The sequence below is a fragment of the Eschscholzia californica genome, unplaced genomic scaffold (genome assembly GCF_041429995.1).
Source record: "Eschscholzia californica isolate CP2 unplaced genomic scaffold, dmEscCali1.0.p SCAF_4, whole genome shotgun sequence".
NCBI classification, from domain to species: domain Eukaryota; kingdom Viridiplantae; phylum Streptophyta; class Magnoliopsida; order Ranunculales; family Papaveraceae; genus Eschscholzia; species Eschscholzia californica.
The window spans coordinates 21459704-21476542 of NW_028238461.1; the positions used below are offsets into that span (position 1 = coordinate 21459704).

Consider the following 16839-nt stretch of genomic DNA (forward strand, 5'->3'; position numbering starts at 1 on the left):
ACAGAACCCTACCGGAGCTATTTGGGGTACTTCCGGCCATTCTTTTGGCCGGAAAACTTGGGGGTTTTACTTGATTTATCATTGTCTAGTTAACCTTGGTGTTTGATTTGATTTTGAGTTGAAATCTTAGAGAGAGAAAGCTTGGTTTAAAGCTTTCATGGTGGTTATTGCTTATGAGGAAGAAGACAACTCTGTTACTAAAGGGAACCCTGGTTTGACTGAGGGGACACCTAATCTGCATTATTAAGGGGAAATCTGGATATTGCTAGGGGGAGATCAGCAGCACTTAATGAACCATTTATTCCGACGATCCTAGCCTTACGCCTCATCGGAATAGGGAGATTTTCGCCTTAACTTATGTCTTTCTTTATTATCTTCTCGTTTATTATGTGTTCCACCATGTCTAGCTAGCTTTTGTATTCGGATACTCGTGAAACATGTTTTGATGTGACAGAGTTTTAATGCTTTTAATGATAAAATCTTCCGGGTTTTTAGACCGTTCATGGACTAGAATCTGAGTTATACAAAGAGTTCGTTGACCAATCCAAGTAAATGGGTGAAGTTAACTAACTTTTCATGCTTATTGATTATTAGTAATAGTCACTATCGATTATGTGGATCGAAGTATCCTCACTTTATTCTTGCTCGACCATTTTTCCCGAATCTCTCTCACCTCTCACTTTTAGATTAGATCTTTTTATTTGTTTATTTATTATAAACCAATCAAAACCCCAATTATCATCTTTTCATTTTAGTCTGAGTTAGTGGTTGACACCTAGACCGGTGGGCTAGACTTTCTCGATATTCATATTACCTTCCTATCTTCGTGGATCGATCCCGGTCTTACCGGAATTATTACTTGACGCCCGTATGCTTGCGGGTGGTGACCTATTTAGGGTAACCTTTTAGTCCCATCAAGTTTTTGGCGCCGTTGCCGGGGATTTGTTTTTAGGGATTGTTTCTAAATTTGGAATTGATTTTTAAACTAGTTAGTTTAGGACTTTTTTTTTTTTTTAAAAAAAAAATCACAAAAATATTTTATTTCTTAAATTTTTTTTAGGAGCTTTCTAAATTCTGGTTATTTGTGATTGTTTCAGATTTAGCAAGAGAAAAAAAAAAGGAAGCCTCGGATTCAAACACTTAAGGGAATAGTGGTCCGGGTCGTCTGCAAAGGTCATCGCCCGTCTAGAACGGGAGGTAATTTTTCTGATCACCCACGAATCTCCTGTAAGTGGGTAATTGTGTGAATTTGTTTGCCTCATTGTTTTGCCGAACTTTTTAGTGTAAGCATTCTAGTAAGGGCACAAACCCAGTTACAAGATAGGAGTTCGGATTTCATCACCGTTCTCTTGCCCATTTAGGAAACAACATTCATGATCCTAAGCCTCGTTAATAATTAAAATTTGATTTAGACAGTGACCCTAGGGTACGAGCTCACCGGACCTTCATAAACAACTCGGTAACTTGATTGTTATCTAGGCATTCTCAGAGGAAAGTGTGTGAGCGATTCTTGTCAAAAAGACCGCCTCGAGAAGAGGAAACGTTGCCGAAGGAAGACGGTTATCACAACGTTCATCGTTGGTTGTCTTCCTAGAGAATTGTTTACCGACTACTCTGATCGAGTAACCTTTATAACAATCAAAGTTCAAGTGTTGTGGCGAAGTAGGAGCTGTCTAGATTACTAGGTAAATCTGACAAGCCATTCACTAAATCTACGTCTAATAATTTGTTGCTAGATTCTGTTTAGGTTGCTTGGTGGAGTCAGCTTGATTGTGTTTGTTTCCTTAGGATCTTCGTAGTGAATCCTTGGTTTTCGAAAAAAAAAAATCATCAATGGAAGGATTCTATCCAGACTGCTTGAGAGAATTGGAAGAGAGATTGACATTAGTAGAGTTGCGGGAAAGACTCTCACGGTTAGAATCGTCGTATGGAGAAAATATCACAAGTCAAAATAGTTTTGGTCGATCTTGTTATGAAAGTCATAACGTTGATAATCGTTGGAATTTTCATCAACCTCAACAAGGTTGTGTCCCTCAGTTAAGAGATGCTAATAATTATCAACGCTTTAACAATCAAAATTATTTTGAAAATCCGATGGCTAATGGCTATGGTGTAAACAATTATTGGGATCATTACCAACCTCAAGAAGGTTGCGGACCACAATTAGAATATCTCAATAATTATTCACACATGCATTACAGTCAAGAGTTTAGGGATCCACATATGTATCAGTCACCTCATCGGGAATTTGAGCTAACCAATGGTAATTCATCCCATATTTCATCTTCATTGCAACAAAGTCTTAGGGACCTGGCTAAGAGCACAGAAGAGTTTACTCAGTTCGCAAATGCATACTTAGCAAGTAGGGCATATAGTGAGTCAAGTTCCTCACCACATTTTGAAAGTGAACTACTGGTCAATAAATCTTCATCCCATACTTTATTAGGACAAAGTCATAGCGTTATTTCTCAAAGCACAATAAAGTTTGATCGACACATGGAAGAACCCCGAGAGGAGTATCATGAGAATATAAAGTATGTCACACCATGTGATAATGATTATAATTATAGTGTTTCAAGTCCCACTCTGTACCAAATAACAAAATGTTCACTCATTCTAAAGGAGGAAAAAGAGTTGATTAGAGACACTATAAATACATATCATGTGACATACCCAATCCTTTTGGATGATGAAGAGTCGATGTATGAGGAAGATATTTCTCTTGATAACACAATAGTTGGACCCGAAGTCTCACAGACCGAGGATACTGACATTGAGAGTTCTGCTCATACCAGTCATGGTGATATTCCCTTAAGTCATAATGGAATGCTAGCAGAGGATGAAGATGATGAATTGTGGCTTGCTAAAATTTTAAATGAGAGTGATGACTCACTAGACTTAGGTAAAACTCTAGATTTCTTTAAGGACACTAATGACATCATAATGAAAGAAATTTTAGAAGGTCTGACTATATCTTTACCTAAATCTGAGTCTAAGGAGCTAGAACCTAACTTGGAGGAAATTTCAATACAACAACCTAATGAGCCTATTTTGAAACCTCCTAGTTTCAGTTTGGGTCTAGGTGAACCTGAAAACCTCTTAGACTATTTTGCACTATGTCTTTCGGAAATTCGTGTCCCTCTCATTGAAATACCTGTCAATTCCAACACGATCTCTTTACCCATTTGTCAAGTTTATGAGGATCCATTCTATCCAATGTTTGTCCTCTTTAGTGTATTGCCAAACTTAGTGATCTTAGCATCATCTAAGTTTGGGGATCGCTCATTCACTCTGAAAGTCTCACTTAAACTGTTATATCATTACATAGACGTGAGACTAGACCTCATTGGATATTTCACATTCTGGGTTGATCCTCAGATTTTTCGGTTACTATTTTATGGGGAGTCACTAAACCAGAATCCAGTAGGTCTATAGTAATTTTTCTTTTCTTTGAGTCACCATGGTCTGGTTGAAGACACTAAACTTAGCGCTAACTGGGAGGCAACCCATACACTTGGAAGGTTTTGGGGCACCGGTATTTGGTAATATCCTTCCTTTCACCCTTGTATTTATTTTAACACTTCTCTTTGTCCTATTTTAGAACATTGAGGACAATGTTCGGTTTAAGTTTGGGGATGTTTGATGAGACATGAAAATGTCTCATCTGAGTCTCTTAAATTGGATGAGTTAGTCTATCTAGGGCAGTTACTCTCATGAATTACCTCTTTTTCTACTCAGGTACCTCTTTTATAGTTATGTGTGCAAAACGGATAAAAGTCGGAGAAAATCCAGACTAGGGGTATTTTGGTCATTTGTTGATTCTGATTTCATGGTCAAGATTTGTGCTCAGATGGAAAGTAGAGTCCAAGACAAACCCGTAGGCAAAAACGGAAGTTAAATCGGAGTCCGGATGAGTAAAATAAAGCGAGTCAAAGTTCGGGTCAAAATTGGTGGACTAAAAGTCAAGCAGGCCACATTCTGTCACGGCCAGGAGTACACCAAGCAATTCCCAACAGCAGTCATTTTCTTCTTCTTCCTTCTCTGTTTCTTAAAACCGAAGACCGACTTCCATCTAAATTTCCAAAATAGTAATCGAAACAACCGACTATGAACAACCGACTCGATGAAGAAGATTGAAAAGGAAAGAGAGAGAAAGAAGCCGACCATTCAAACCCTATATAAAGAAGAGAAACCGGACGGAGAAGATCATCCTCACCATTAAAGATAAATCCGAGGCATAGAGTGAGAAAGAGAGTTTTCTTTTTCTGTTTCTTCTTCTTCTTCTAATTCTTCTCTTTGTGGGAAAGAGAAGGATAAATTAAAAGAGTTAAGAGAGAGAGAGATACTGTAGAGAGAGAGATTTTGAATTAATTATAAAACCACCATTAAAATCTCTTTTCTTCTTCTTTCTCCATTGTTACTGTTAGAGAGAGAGAGAGAGAGAGAGAGAGAGAGAGCTCATGTGTTTATTATAGAGAGAAAGAGAAAGTTTATAGAGCGAAAGAAAGAGAAAACAGTAGAGACAGGGCCGTGCATGACCCAGTGCGGGCAGGGCGCCCGCACTGGGCCCCCCAATTAGTGGGGCCTACAAACACGTCATAATTAATTAATAAAGAGCCAATGACAGTCAAAGTAGGTTGAAATGGGGAGATATTAGCAAAGGAGGAGATAAAGAATTTTTATTAACTGACCGTTAGTGTTGGCCCACGTGGCCACGTGTACCTTGATTTTCAAAAAACTCTTTTCTCTCGTATTAGCTAAAATTTCAATTGATTTCATTCTCTCTCTACTACCTTCTATTTGTTTCTCTCTCTAAGTTAATATTTTCACTTTCCTTAAACATTAAAACTCTCATCTTTTATTTTTCTCTCTACTATATTTAACTTATTTTTATTTTGTTTTGGGGGAATTTCTTTATTTAAATCTTTATTCCTTTTTCCTCAAAAAAAAAAAAGTTTGAATTTATTATATGTAAAATAGTTCTCTCAATCTTGAAATTGACTAGTCTCCGCCAACAACTGATAGTTCTGTCGTAGGTGCATATACTCCAAAACTCTAGAGGTGAAATCCATGTTATATTGAATTTGTGTAATTAAAGTTTTAAATAAAGTAGTTTACAAATAAATTAGTTTAAAATGGACTTTAAGTCGGTCATGTAAGAGTTTAAAATTTGACAGTTATTGTGTTTATCACATCTTATTTGATGTATCAATGTCATTCTAATGACTATCATAGTTAATTTCGACAAAACAAAAAAAATTCAATAATTTTCTCCAATTTACAAACTCTACATGGTCATTGTCAAATTATTTTGAATTTGTTTGTTATTTTTTGTTTTTAAAGTACATTTTTGTAGCTTTGATTATACAAGGGGCCTCAACTCAAATTTGGCACGGGGCCTCCGATTTCTCAGGCACGTCCCTGAGTAGAGAGAGAAAAACCAGAGAAGGAAAATAATTTTGCCACAGAGAAGTATTTTCCGAGAAGACGGGAAAACTATTTTCCCTAAGAGTCTGTTTGGTTGCGCAGAAGGAAAAAAAGTGAAAAAAGGTGTTTTCTCTCCAATTCTTTTTCTCTTATCATTAATTGAACCATGTCTTTGATATTCATGGGTTTCTAACTCTCCCACTAGGATAAAGAATGAAACCCTAACATGAATATTTGAATTTTAATATCATATTTATTTTATTATCTCTAGTTAATGTACTTAAAGATTTATAATTAATCGTACTTCGGTTAGTCTAATAAACTAACAACTTGGTTCTTAATTGCATGATATTTTAAGTGAAGTGGGTTATGGGTTTTGATCATTGTTAAAGTGTTTAATTGTCTTATTTTCCGAAAATTAAAGATTGATTTTTAGCAATTTTTGAGTTATCAAAAGAGGGATAATAATTTGAATTAGATATTAGATTTGAATATGATTGTTAGTGGTGAATTCCAATATCCTAGATTTACCAACTTATAGTTTTCATCACAATTTTACTTTGTTTCTTAAGTTTCAATTTTTAGTTTCTCAAATTATTCTAAAAATCAATTGTTTACTTCCCTAGTTTGTTAGTTAATCTTAGGTTTAGATTTAATTCCAAACAAATCTTCGTGGGATCGACCTTGTAATTCTTGCCATATTTACATACGGTTCGTACACCTGCGAGTTTTAATTTGATCTAATTAGCCTAGTATTTAGGTTCACTAGATTTCACATCAGTTGAGTTTGGCAGAGAAGATGAGACTTTATAGCTTTGAATTAGAGGGGGATTCTCTTATAATAGTTAACCTAATATTGGACGGAGGAGATGCTTGCCTGTGGAGATTAAAATACGATCTGGATAAGCTACGTGGCGATATTGGACAAAAGAGCGTGTCCTTGACTCATTGCTATAGAGATGCAAATATAGTCCCTCACGAGTTGGCTTGTTCTGTTTTAATTAATAAGGTGGCCAATACGCGGACAACCGTTTCTCCTATATGGACAACTATTTTATGTGGACAACCTAAAAAATTTAATTTTTTAGATGGACATCAATTTTTTAAGGGGACAAATCCCTATTATTTCCACTTAAGTCCTCTTAGAATCAGATTAATTATTGATGACCTCCCTCTCCATAAACCCTAGGTTTAGTTTAGACTTCTATTTCTTGTTCTTCATCAACAAACTCACTAATTTCTAGAGAGAGAAAATCAGTGGTGGTAATGGCACCAAAGAAAGACAAGGGAGTTGCTGTAGAATCTTCTCAAAGATAAAGGTTAGAACCCTAAAACTCTAAACCCCCTTAAATTGCTAAACCTAGAATCAATATCTTCAAAACCCTTTTTTTTTTTGAAAGTAGATCTGCTCGTGTTTCGTTAGAAATCAACGAAACATGAGCAGATGATCTGCTCGAAGCCCACGAACTACTACTGTTCATGGGCTTCAAACCTCCGAAACAGTAGCAGTGAAGTAGCAGTCACTGCTACTGGTTTCGGAGGTTTCTCCCGAAACCAAAACAGTAGCAGTCACTGCTACTGGTTTCGGAGGTTTCTCCCGAAACCAAAACAGTAGCAGTCACTGCTACTATTTCGGAGGTTTCTCCCGAAACCAAAACCAGTAGCAACCAGTAGCAGTCACTGCTACTGATTTCGGGAGAAACTCCCACCATCAAGTGGATTTTACAGCTTTCGGAAGTTTCTTCCGAAATCTGTTGTAAATTTCGGGCGAAACTTCCGAAATCTGTTGGAAATTTCGGGAGAAAACTCCAAAATCTGTAGCTTTTTAGAGGGTAATTTTTCACTTCATGTTTACATATTATCACTCAATTTTATTGTTTTTCACTAATTTTGACTCCATCTCAATGAATTAGAGGGTAGTTTTCAACTCCACTGAACTTTAAATTGCTTGTAATTTGATTTCATGTGAAGCGGGAAAAAAACAAAAAAGGGATGATGTCCCAGTTGTATTAGAGCGAAAAAGAAGAGCAGAAATAAGGTCGAAGAGCAATGCCGACCAACCAACGAATCTTGCGACCAGAGAAAGTATCCCAAATCGGACTGAATCAATGTTAAATGAAGACATTGATCACGAACAAAACACGGAGTCTGAAGAAGGATATCCAATTGAGAGGTCGTTGTTGCACATGTATAAGTGGCATATAGCGAATCGGATTTGGGATGGATCAGTAAGTTGTTGAACTTTTCAATTTGGTTTTTTATTATTAAATTTTAATTGTTAACAAGTTAGCTAAAACTTTTTTCGTATACTTGCAGATAACCGAGAGAGTATTAAAGGTTAAATCGCCAGTTAAATGGTTGAACAAGTGGGATTTGGGAGAGGAATGTAGGGACGTACAAAAAATGGTGAGTGCTTCAGGGTTCCTTCCTTTCATCGAAACTGTTCCCCGTAAAGTTGATGAAGTCCTCATCTCTGCATTTGTTGAGAGAATTTACCCAGAGACGAATACTTTTCATCTCCCATTCGGAGAGATGATGGTTACTCTTGAAGATGTGAAACACATCACGGGTTTGCCTATTGAAGGACTAGCTGTAACTGGCACATCTAGTGGCAAGTTGAAGCTCGAAGGAGTTCTCAAGTTACTGAAAGACACACTCGGACTTGCCACAACACATGCAAAATCGGCATTATCTGGGGGAAAATTAAAATCAGTGAAACTAGAGTTTCTTCTTACGAAGTTTAGTGGGTCAAAAGACACTGATTCTAAACTGAAGAAAGAGCGATGTGCTCGGGCTTACCTACTGTACGTCATTGGGTGTTGCATGTGCCCTGATAAAAGCGACAGTCGTATCAATGTACAGTACCTAGACTGCATGCGCGACATAAATAATGTTGGGAAGTATAGTTGGGGATCAGCTTGCTTAGCCTTTCTGTTGCACGAGTTGTCTCAAGCTACTAGAGAAACCTGCAAACAGATTTCAGGATGTCTCCCCATTCTCATGGTAAGTTAGTATGTAATAAATTTGCTTATATTAATATGAAAGTTGGATCTGTAACACTTACCACTATACGTGCCTAGGTTTGGATATACGAGCACTTCCCTACCATTAGTAGACGGATACAGAAACCTAATTTTCGTGAAGGTACTCCTATAGCTGGAAAATGGGTGGCAGAGTTGTCGCGGTATAAGGATGTAAAACAAAGTCTTCGGAATCTGAGAGAATTCCTTGACGACACAAGGGTGACACAGGTAACTAAGATTTTCACTTACTTATGACCCATTTGTAACTTATTAAATATCATATAACAATCATTTTATAAATATTTGTAGGTCGTGTGGAACCCATATGCCACTTCACGTGATTATTATCCGATTGAGAGATTGGCATACTACACAGGTATGGTTATTTGCTTTGATATGGGTTCTATCTTATACCCACAACGTGCGTTGCATCAACTAGACTATCGTCAGACTATACCGCCGCCACCTCACGTACACGATATAGTTCGGTCAACCTTTACTCCGCATCACTATATTGCTCATTATAGTCAGTCAGCTCTATGGGATTGGAATAATTCTGGATGTCACTCCTTGAGTAATGATCACCGTGTTCCCGCAAGTTTCCCTTACGAGAGTATTGAAGGTTATGATCAGTGGTTTGCACGCAATTCACATCCTGTTGTTTCAAATCCAAATCGAAGAACGACACGTGTATTTGTCGATCCTACGGTGGACCTAATGGACTACAAATCATTATATGAAAGACTGGTAAAATTTTGAATTTTACTATTATATATTTACTTACTTGCCTACTACGAATATTGACATGTTCTTTGTTTTATAGAAAGCACGAGTCAAAAAATTTGCTTCTACACTTAAAACCTGCGGCGGAGGTGATGACGCTCCTATCAATTCAACCATGAAGAAGAAGATGGTTCTGATGGCAGAGAAAATCGGAGAAGATGTGGAAGAGGAAGATGGATCCGTTGGTTCCGACTCTGAAGAAGATAGTGTAGAGGAAGATGAATCTGGTAATTCGGGTTCTGAGGAGGACGACGAAGAGTGATATGAATTTCATTTTTTCAAGTCACAATATTTACTTTCTGTTAGGATTATGTTACTTTACGGTGATACTACATTGTTACCGAAAACCTTTATTTTGTGTGTGGTTTATGTTTATGACTTGACTTCCATTTAATTCAAACTTCTTATTCACCAACGTCCCTTCAATTACAATTGTTCATACCGTTATCATTTTCTCCAAAATAAGTTGTTCAAGTCCGATATAGAAGAAAAGTTGAAAACGTTGTAAATTCATACTATTATCATTTTTCCCACGGCAAATTGGCATGACAGAACATATCTTACGACGAAAGATCAGGCATAATCGGACAAGTTGCCAGATTTCGTCGCAACTTAGCTTCTGTTATGCCATTTTTCGCAGAAAAGCTACGAAAAAATGGCATAACAGAAGCTAAGTTATGACGAAATCTGGCAACTTGTCCTGTTATGCCAGATTTTCATCGCAACATAGGTTCTGTTATGCCATTTTTTCGTACAAAACCCATGAAATTATCGAGTTAGGTTTTTTATTTTATTTTTATGGAGTATTATATATCGAAAAAAATTAAAATAGGAACTATATTCACTTAAAATAATGACACGTAAACATACCGTTTTTTCTATAAAAAAATACCTAAATAATATGGTGTACCAATAATATAATCATTGCAAGTTGTCCTCTCCGACTATGACGACGACGTTGTCGACCTTCTCTTTTGACATCATATCTTTAAAACTTTGAAATTGACCTTCGAACTTCTTAAACCATAGATCAAAATATGAGCCTTGCACATTCTCATAATAAGTTGCTTGTGGAACAGGAGGAAGCGGACTGTACGGACGGAGCTTGAGTAAAACGTAGTGGTTATTATTTACATGACACATTACCACTATATCATTACACTTTTCGTCTGGAGGATTCATTACTGGTAAGAAAGTAAGACTCAATGTATGGGATAGCAGCATAACTGGAATTTTGAAAGCTTCCGCTATAACATGCCCCATTTCCGGCATGTACATCCAATTTGGCTCCTCCGCTCTTTTATCATAGCAGTCTATGGTCACTTTCAAATTACGCACCTCAACCTCATACCACATATTCGAATAAAATTCTTCGTTATTTACAATGTGATCATACATTACTTTTCGAACTTCTCTTCCAACATTCTTTGACGAACCAAACACAAAGTATCCAACAACATGAAACCCACAGTGTCCATCGGAGGGAACGTTGTTGATGTCGATAACATATTTTTTCATTTTTTCAGGAATCCAATCCAAAAACTCAGAATTAGTCATTGGCAGATGTTCTTCTTTCTCGGTCGACCTTTTCCTAAATACAAGGAGTTTAGCTGCTTTCTGCTTGAACAAAGTTTCTATATTAGCATCAAGATGGTTTAAGGTATCTTTATACCTACTTATATCTTTAGACAATTTATCAACTGCTATCTGCTTAGCTCTTTTTCTAGCCATTGCCTTATCCTTCACAACCATCTTATCTACAACTTCAAAGTGTGATGGTTTCCTTTTGGTAGAACGATCTTTTTGACTTGATTTATTTGGTTGACGCCCTTTTCCAACAATAGGTTCAGTTGGCTCTCTCATATTAGTTGTTTTTGGAGCACCCAATAACCTAAGTTCAATCCTCATTTGTTCTCTTTCCGGTTTTGAGGCGTTAGCCCATCTTTCCTTAGCCGTTTTAAGTTCTGGTAGGTCTTCGAAATTCAAGTCTTCTACCTCCGCATACACACTATATGATAGTTGTCTCCAGTAACGGTCTACGACATCAAGTGGTATTAGTGTTTCAAAACGACAACAATCTTGCAATTCGTGTTGACAAGGAAGCCTGTGGGTACTACGCAGGATGCACATACAAACATTAGCACTTGCCCAAGTTTCAACCTTGTGTAGCTCTACTAACATAGCTTCCATTGCACGATGGACAACCACATTTCTTAAATTATCAAATATAATTGTTTAGTGGTGATGCTTAACATTCCTCAAATCTTTCTCAAATGAGTCTGTTATTCCGATAAGCTCGTGTTCAAAACACTTGCGAGCTGCTTCCCAACAAACAGTAAAACCACCAATAGAGTTAGCTAAAAACTTTTTCAACCTACTGTGTTGTCCCTCTGCTCTACTTGTGGAGGTGGTGCCGTAGTGCCGTATTTTGTCAATCCAACAACGCACAAAGTGTTTCTTATACGGTGTTAACCAAGTATTTCGACAATATGCTACCAACCCCCCTGAGACTTTACTCCACTTATTTGCAAACCTATCACATCTATCTGTAAATGTTTCCTCTGTATCCGACCATGTTATCATTTGCCATTCATCGAAAAACTCATCCACAATCTTATTAAGCTCATCTGTTTTATCATCAGCATGTTTACCTTCACAAATAACCTTCTTTAACAATAAGGTTGCATGAGCTCGAACGTTCTTGTTTATATGCCATGAACATATGATGTGATTAGCGTCCGGATACACAATTTCTATTGCACTCATCAAAGCTTGTTCTTTGTCAGTGACAATAACAGAAGGAAGATCATCTACTTTATACAACTGCCTCAGACAATCTAGAACCCATACGTAGTGTTCTGTAGTTTCCTTAGACATAAAAGCACATGCTATTGTGAACGATTTTCCTATTAAAGTTGTGGAGACGGCCTGAAGTAGAGGGTGCTTATACCGATTTGTCTTGTACGTGCAGTCAAGGATCAATATCTGAGGAAAACATTGAGCAAGATCTATGCACTTTGGGTGTGCGAAAAAAAGATCTTTCACCTGATTAGAGTTCTCCTCACACCTATACTTCACGAGATAGTGGTAGTCAGTTGATAACTTCATAAACTGTTGCAATGCTGATCGTCCTTCACTCTGATTTACTCTCAACTTTGCCCTCTCATTGTACAGAGTTATCATTGAAGCAAGACTTTCTGAGTTATTTTTTTTAGAAGCAACAAAAGTTCTTTGGGTCGCACTCCACTTTCTGTCAATTTCCAAACAAGTTCCCGTTCATCCTCCTTCAACCGAGAAACAAATGCATGACCTGTGAGATTTTGCGCCAACACGTGGTTGTGACGTCCGTTTAATACTTCAACACTCCACTTTCCATATTCCAAACATTTTACTCTGATAGAAAAAGGACAATCACACTTTGAAGAACTTGTGCGTCTTTTTTTGGCGGGGTCTGTGTTGGACTTGAAATTCTTCGCCTTGTGACTTGCATATGTACCACCCCTAGAACACCTCAGCAAAGTGAATGACCCTTTCCCTTTATTATTTTTGTTTCTTCCAGATCTTTTAACTAGGACGAAGAGATTGTTCTTCCCTTTCTCCGTGCACCAGTCAACTGTATGGGCAAATATCCGCCCCACGAGGTGCCTGTAGAATAAAGGGAACAACCGCTTCGTTAGGGTAAAATCCGCGAGGCTAAATAAGAAGGCCCGATAATGGCCCAAGTCGCTACTCGGGCCACCGAATCCATACCCGTCGGGCACTAAGCGTATCTGACACGTGTCACGCGATAGCCACCTGCCAGTACTAGGCAATCTTACGACCAGAGGATTATTGCGCAATCCATAACCGCACTAGTGGTAAGTGTTCCGTATCTGCCACTTAAAGACGGGTGTTACCGGCCAGTAGCTTACCGCACACGCGGTAACATCTTGGCCGTCCCTCGAGAAATTCGAATATTCATCTGACGGTCAGATCTTCTAGCCCTTAACGTATCTCTCAGGAGTAATGACACGGAATAAATACGTCGGTTACTAGCTGATTGTCATCAAGGCAATCCCTATCCACCACTATAAATACGAGAAGCAAAACTCAGACAAGGGCATCCAATATTCGACAACGGTACTCGAGTAGCTAAATCCATTCTCTCCACTCACTTACTCTCTCATAAGCATCTCAAAGGTCTTTCGATTCTCTCAAAGTCTCTGACTCATCATCTTAGAAGTTTGGAGATAAGAGTCTGGTAGTCACGAATCAAACGATAACTAGCTAGCCGTATCGACACCATACCACCACCACCTTATCGCATAAGAGAACTCTCTGGTCTAATATATCTTCCCTTCAACGGTAACAAGCTGACCGTATCAACGTCATCCATCCAACGATCCTCACCATCCGATCCACTTACGACCAGCACCTTATTGCTGATCCCTTTACGACCAGCACCTTATTGCAAGTCCCACTTACGACCAGCAAGTTAACGACAATATATCGTTACCATCACCCTTTTCACTACAGTAAGTATATTATTACCGTGGGGATCTGTTCCGACAACTCCACGAGCCGCGACACCTAAGCAATCCGACGACGGTTACCTCACTATCGCTCACTTTCACTTTATTTATATTTGATCGAGTATCTGACTTGACCGTCGGAGCCCCCTTAGGCCGGCACCATCCCGGTGTCCCAGAGGCTTCACGATCTCTTCTCTCTTTTTGTGTGCAGGTTCTTTTTGACACGTAGCTGGTCCCCAAAGCATCCGACCCGACAAGACTTTGACCGTTGACACGTTGACTGTCAGACTTTCCGACCAGTAGACATTTTACCGTCTACATCAACAACTGACTCTCTTGACTCGAAAAATTGTGAAATTAGAGAGAAATATTTCCATCAATTTGTACAAATGGAGTATTAGAAAAATATACGAAGCGTAAGTAAAATAAGCATACCCTCTTAGTTATGAAGTGTTTACTAAAGTCAGGAAATTCAGCTCTTAAAGGTATGGCCTCGTCTCCAAGCGATGATGTTTGTGAGTCAAATTGGGTGCTCTATAACACAATTTTAAAGAATAAACAAGTAGTATTAGAAAAAATAGGATGCCATCCTGATTTTTTATGTACTTCGCCAATTTCGTCGCAAAGTACATGAAATCATACCAGATTTTCGTAGTAAAAGCCCAGAACGGTAACAAAATTTCGGAAATTTCATCCGAAATTCTGGGAGTTTCTACTTCAACTCGAACTTTTGCCATGAAATCGTTTTGTGTTCTTCCAAACTACAAATACTAAAATACAAAACAACATTAGCAAAGTTATAGTTTTACCTCATCATTGTTATTAATTCGTATTACAGAAACTCAGGGAAAAACGTCTTCAGGTGAAGATTGAGGGGTTTTATCTTCTTCATCCATTAGGGTTTGATAAATAGAAGAAGGAAGAAGAAGAAGAAAAAGAAGATGTTGATGAAGAAGACAGTTAGGTTTTTTTTTAATTATTGTTTTTGTTAATGGTCCACAAATTAGTAACTGTTAATTTTTAAGGCTTTATGGAGTTGTCCCCTTATTAAATCAAAGTCAACTAAGTCAAGCATAGTTGACTTGTATCGGGCCCGAAAATAATTGTCCATATAGAAAAAACGGTTGTCCGCGTATTGGCCACCATTAATAATCAGGTCTAGTTGTCTGTTTAGTCCTTGTTTCTTGTGCACATGTAAACTCTCCATCCTTGTGATGGTTTATTTATGCATTAGGCTTTTACTTCAAAAAAAATAAAATAATGAGTCGAGAAATGGTTGTATAACTCATGAAAAGCTTATCCTTACCTGGAAATAGGTTGAAAAGTTCGAGTCGATCAGTGGCGAGGCTAGAAACTTTTTGTTGTGGGGGTACGTCCTAGTGACAGTGAATAAACAAAATTTATGTCAAAAGAATTGTGTGAGGAGAGTTCGGGTAAAAAAGTGAAACAAAAAATTATATATGCAAAGGAACCCCTCATTTGTAACGAACTCATCAATAAAATCATGAAATTTTTAGTTCACATGCGTTAGTTATACACACAACATAATAAATAAAAATAGAATGTCGTGTATTGAGAGTTTTTCAGCCGACGACAAAGAGATATAGAGAGATGAAGAGTGAAAAAGAGATAACACTCAATTTCTTTGTTGTCTGCGGCAAATGGGTTCTCTACAAACAGGTCTTCTTCGTATCTTTCTCTATGTCCCTCTCCCCCTTTCTCCCTTAATCAGACGATTTTAATTGTAATCTGACAATATCTCCTTCCATACATTTACTCAGATTTTATTTCTTTTGATCATTATCTGTATCGCTGGTAAAGATTTTACCCCCACGATTGTTGATCTTCGATTTTTCATCTTCTACTCACTTTTTTTGTAGTGGACTTAATAAGATTTGGTACAAAGAGTTGAGCTTTGGCCAAGTTAATGATAGATGTTGCTTTGGGTTTGTAAAACTGGTAGCACGTATGTAACTTTGAAAGAAACAAAAAAAATGGTCAAGAAAAAGTAATAAGTAAGCTAGTCAGGGACGGATCTACAGCCAGGCCAAAGGGGGCCATGGCCCCCCTTGGCCTGGCTGCAAGTTACATTAAGAGTTGTTAATGGGCCAGTTGGTCTCTTTTATTAAGAAGGTTAAAGTAAAAATAAACAAGTGAATGGTTTGGTTGTGATGGTAGATATGGAAGTGGATTTTTGAGAAACAAAGAGGACGTGGGTTCAAACCCCAGGCTCCTCATTCACCAAAATTTTTAGGGAGGTTTTGGTTTTTTCTATATACCCCCAGTATCGTAAATCACTTCATTAATCAATGAAATTAGTTTTTTTTTTTTGACGAAGTAATCAATGAAATTAGTTAGTTTTATATCATAAATCACTTCTAATAACTCTTTTTTTTTATAACTTTTTGTGAATACCTTATTAATCAATAGCATTATTTAATTTTATATCATGAATCAGTTCTAAAATAAATGAAAAATTAATATGAAGACACAAATTTTTAATGTTTCAATTATGTTTTTTTCTATTCAAGTTAAAGTTTGAACTCAATTTCTTTTTTGTTATCTGAAAAGACTATTTAAATGAAACAAGAAAATTACATATTAAAGTTCATTATAACTATCACACTTCTTAACACCAGCAAGTTATAAAATAAGAATTAAATTGCGTATTAAAAAAATTAAATCGTCAATGTTTCATATAACTCCATAAATATTGAAAAATATAGTTTAATATTGGCCCCCCTCGATTCCTATTCCTGGTTCCGTCCCTGAAGCTAGTAGTTAGGTGTGTAGACATAATGCCTTTGTTATGGGCATTGAGTTTGAATTTTATACGTGTGTTAATTGGACCTGGATGTGGTCTTGAATTTAAAAATGTTGCCCTAATTGAACTTAGGTCTGGAGCATGTGGGTTATACATGAAGATCATGCAAGAGAAGATATGAGCACATACGGGTAATAGTAATGGCAGTTCGTATTTGGGCTTGTGGGGGGCACGTCCCCCCCCCCCCCCCCCCACCCCACAAACCCCTATGTGGGCTCGCCCTGGAGTCGATGTAGAATTTGATTTTTGAACCCTCTTAATTCTTTTATGG

The 16839-nt window shown here is 37.5% G+C and overlaps 2 protein-coding genes across 2 annotated transcripts; both read right to left on the reverse strand.

Annotated features, from left to right (window-relative positions):
* Positions 1-10154: 10154 nt before the first annotated feature.
* Positions 10155-11423, reverse strand: LOC147543615 (uncharacterized). Its single transcript, XM_086635479.1, has one exon. It carries the CDS (start codon positions 11421-11423, stop codon positions 10155-10157), a length of 1269 nt encoding a protein of 422 aa, XP_086491605.1.
* A 45-nt stretch (positions 11424-11468) lies between these two features.
* Positions 11469-12416, reverse strand: LOC147543616 (protein FAR-RED IMPAIRED RESPONSE 1-like). Its single transcript, XM_086635480.1, has one exon. The coding sequence runs from the start codon at positions 12414-12416 to the stop codon at positions 11469-11471; it is 948 nt and encodes a 315-aa protein (XP_086491606.1).
* Positions 12417-16839: the final 4423 nt, after the last annotated feature.

What these genes read in the sequence shown, in the direction of transcription:
- LOC147543616 (XM_086635480.1), bottom strand. Translation starts at nt 12,416, where the DNA reads ATGATAACTCTGTACAATGAGAGGGCAAAGTTGAGAGTAAATCAGAGT.
- LOC147543615 (XM_086635479.1), bottom strand. Translation starts at nt 11,423, where the DNA reads ATGGAAGCTATGTTAGTAGAGCTACACAAGGTTGAAACTTGGGCAAGT.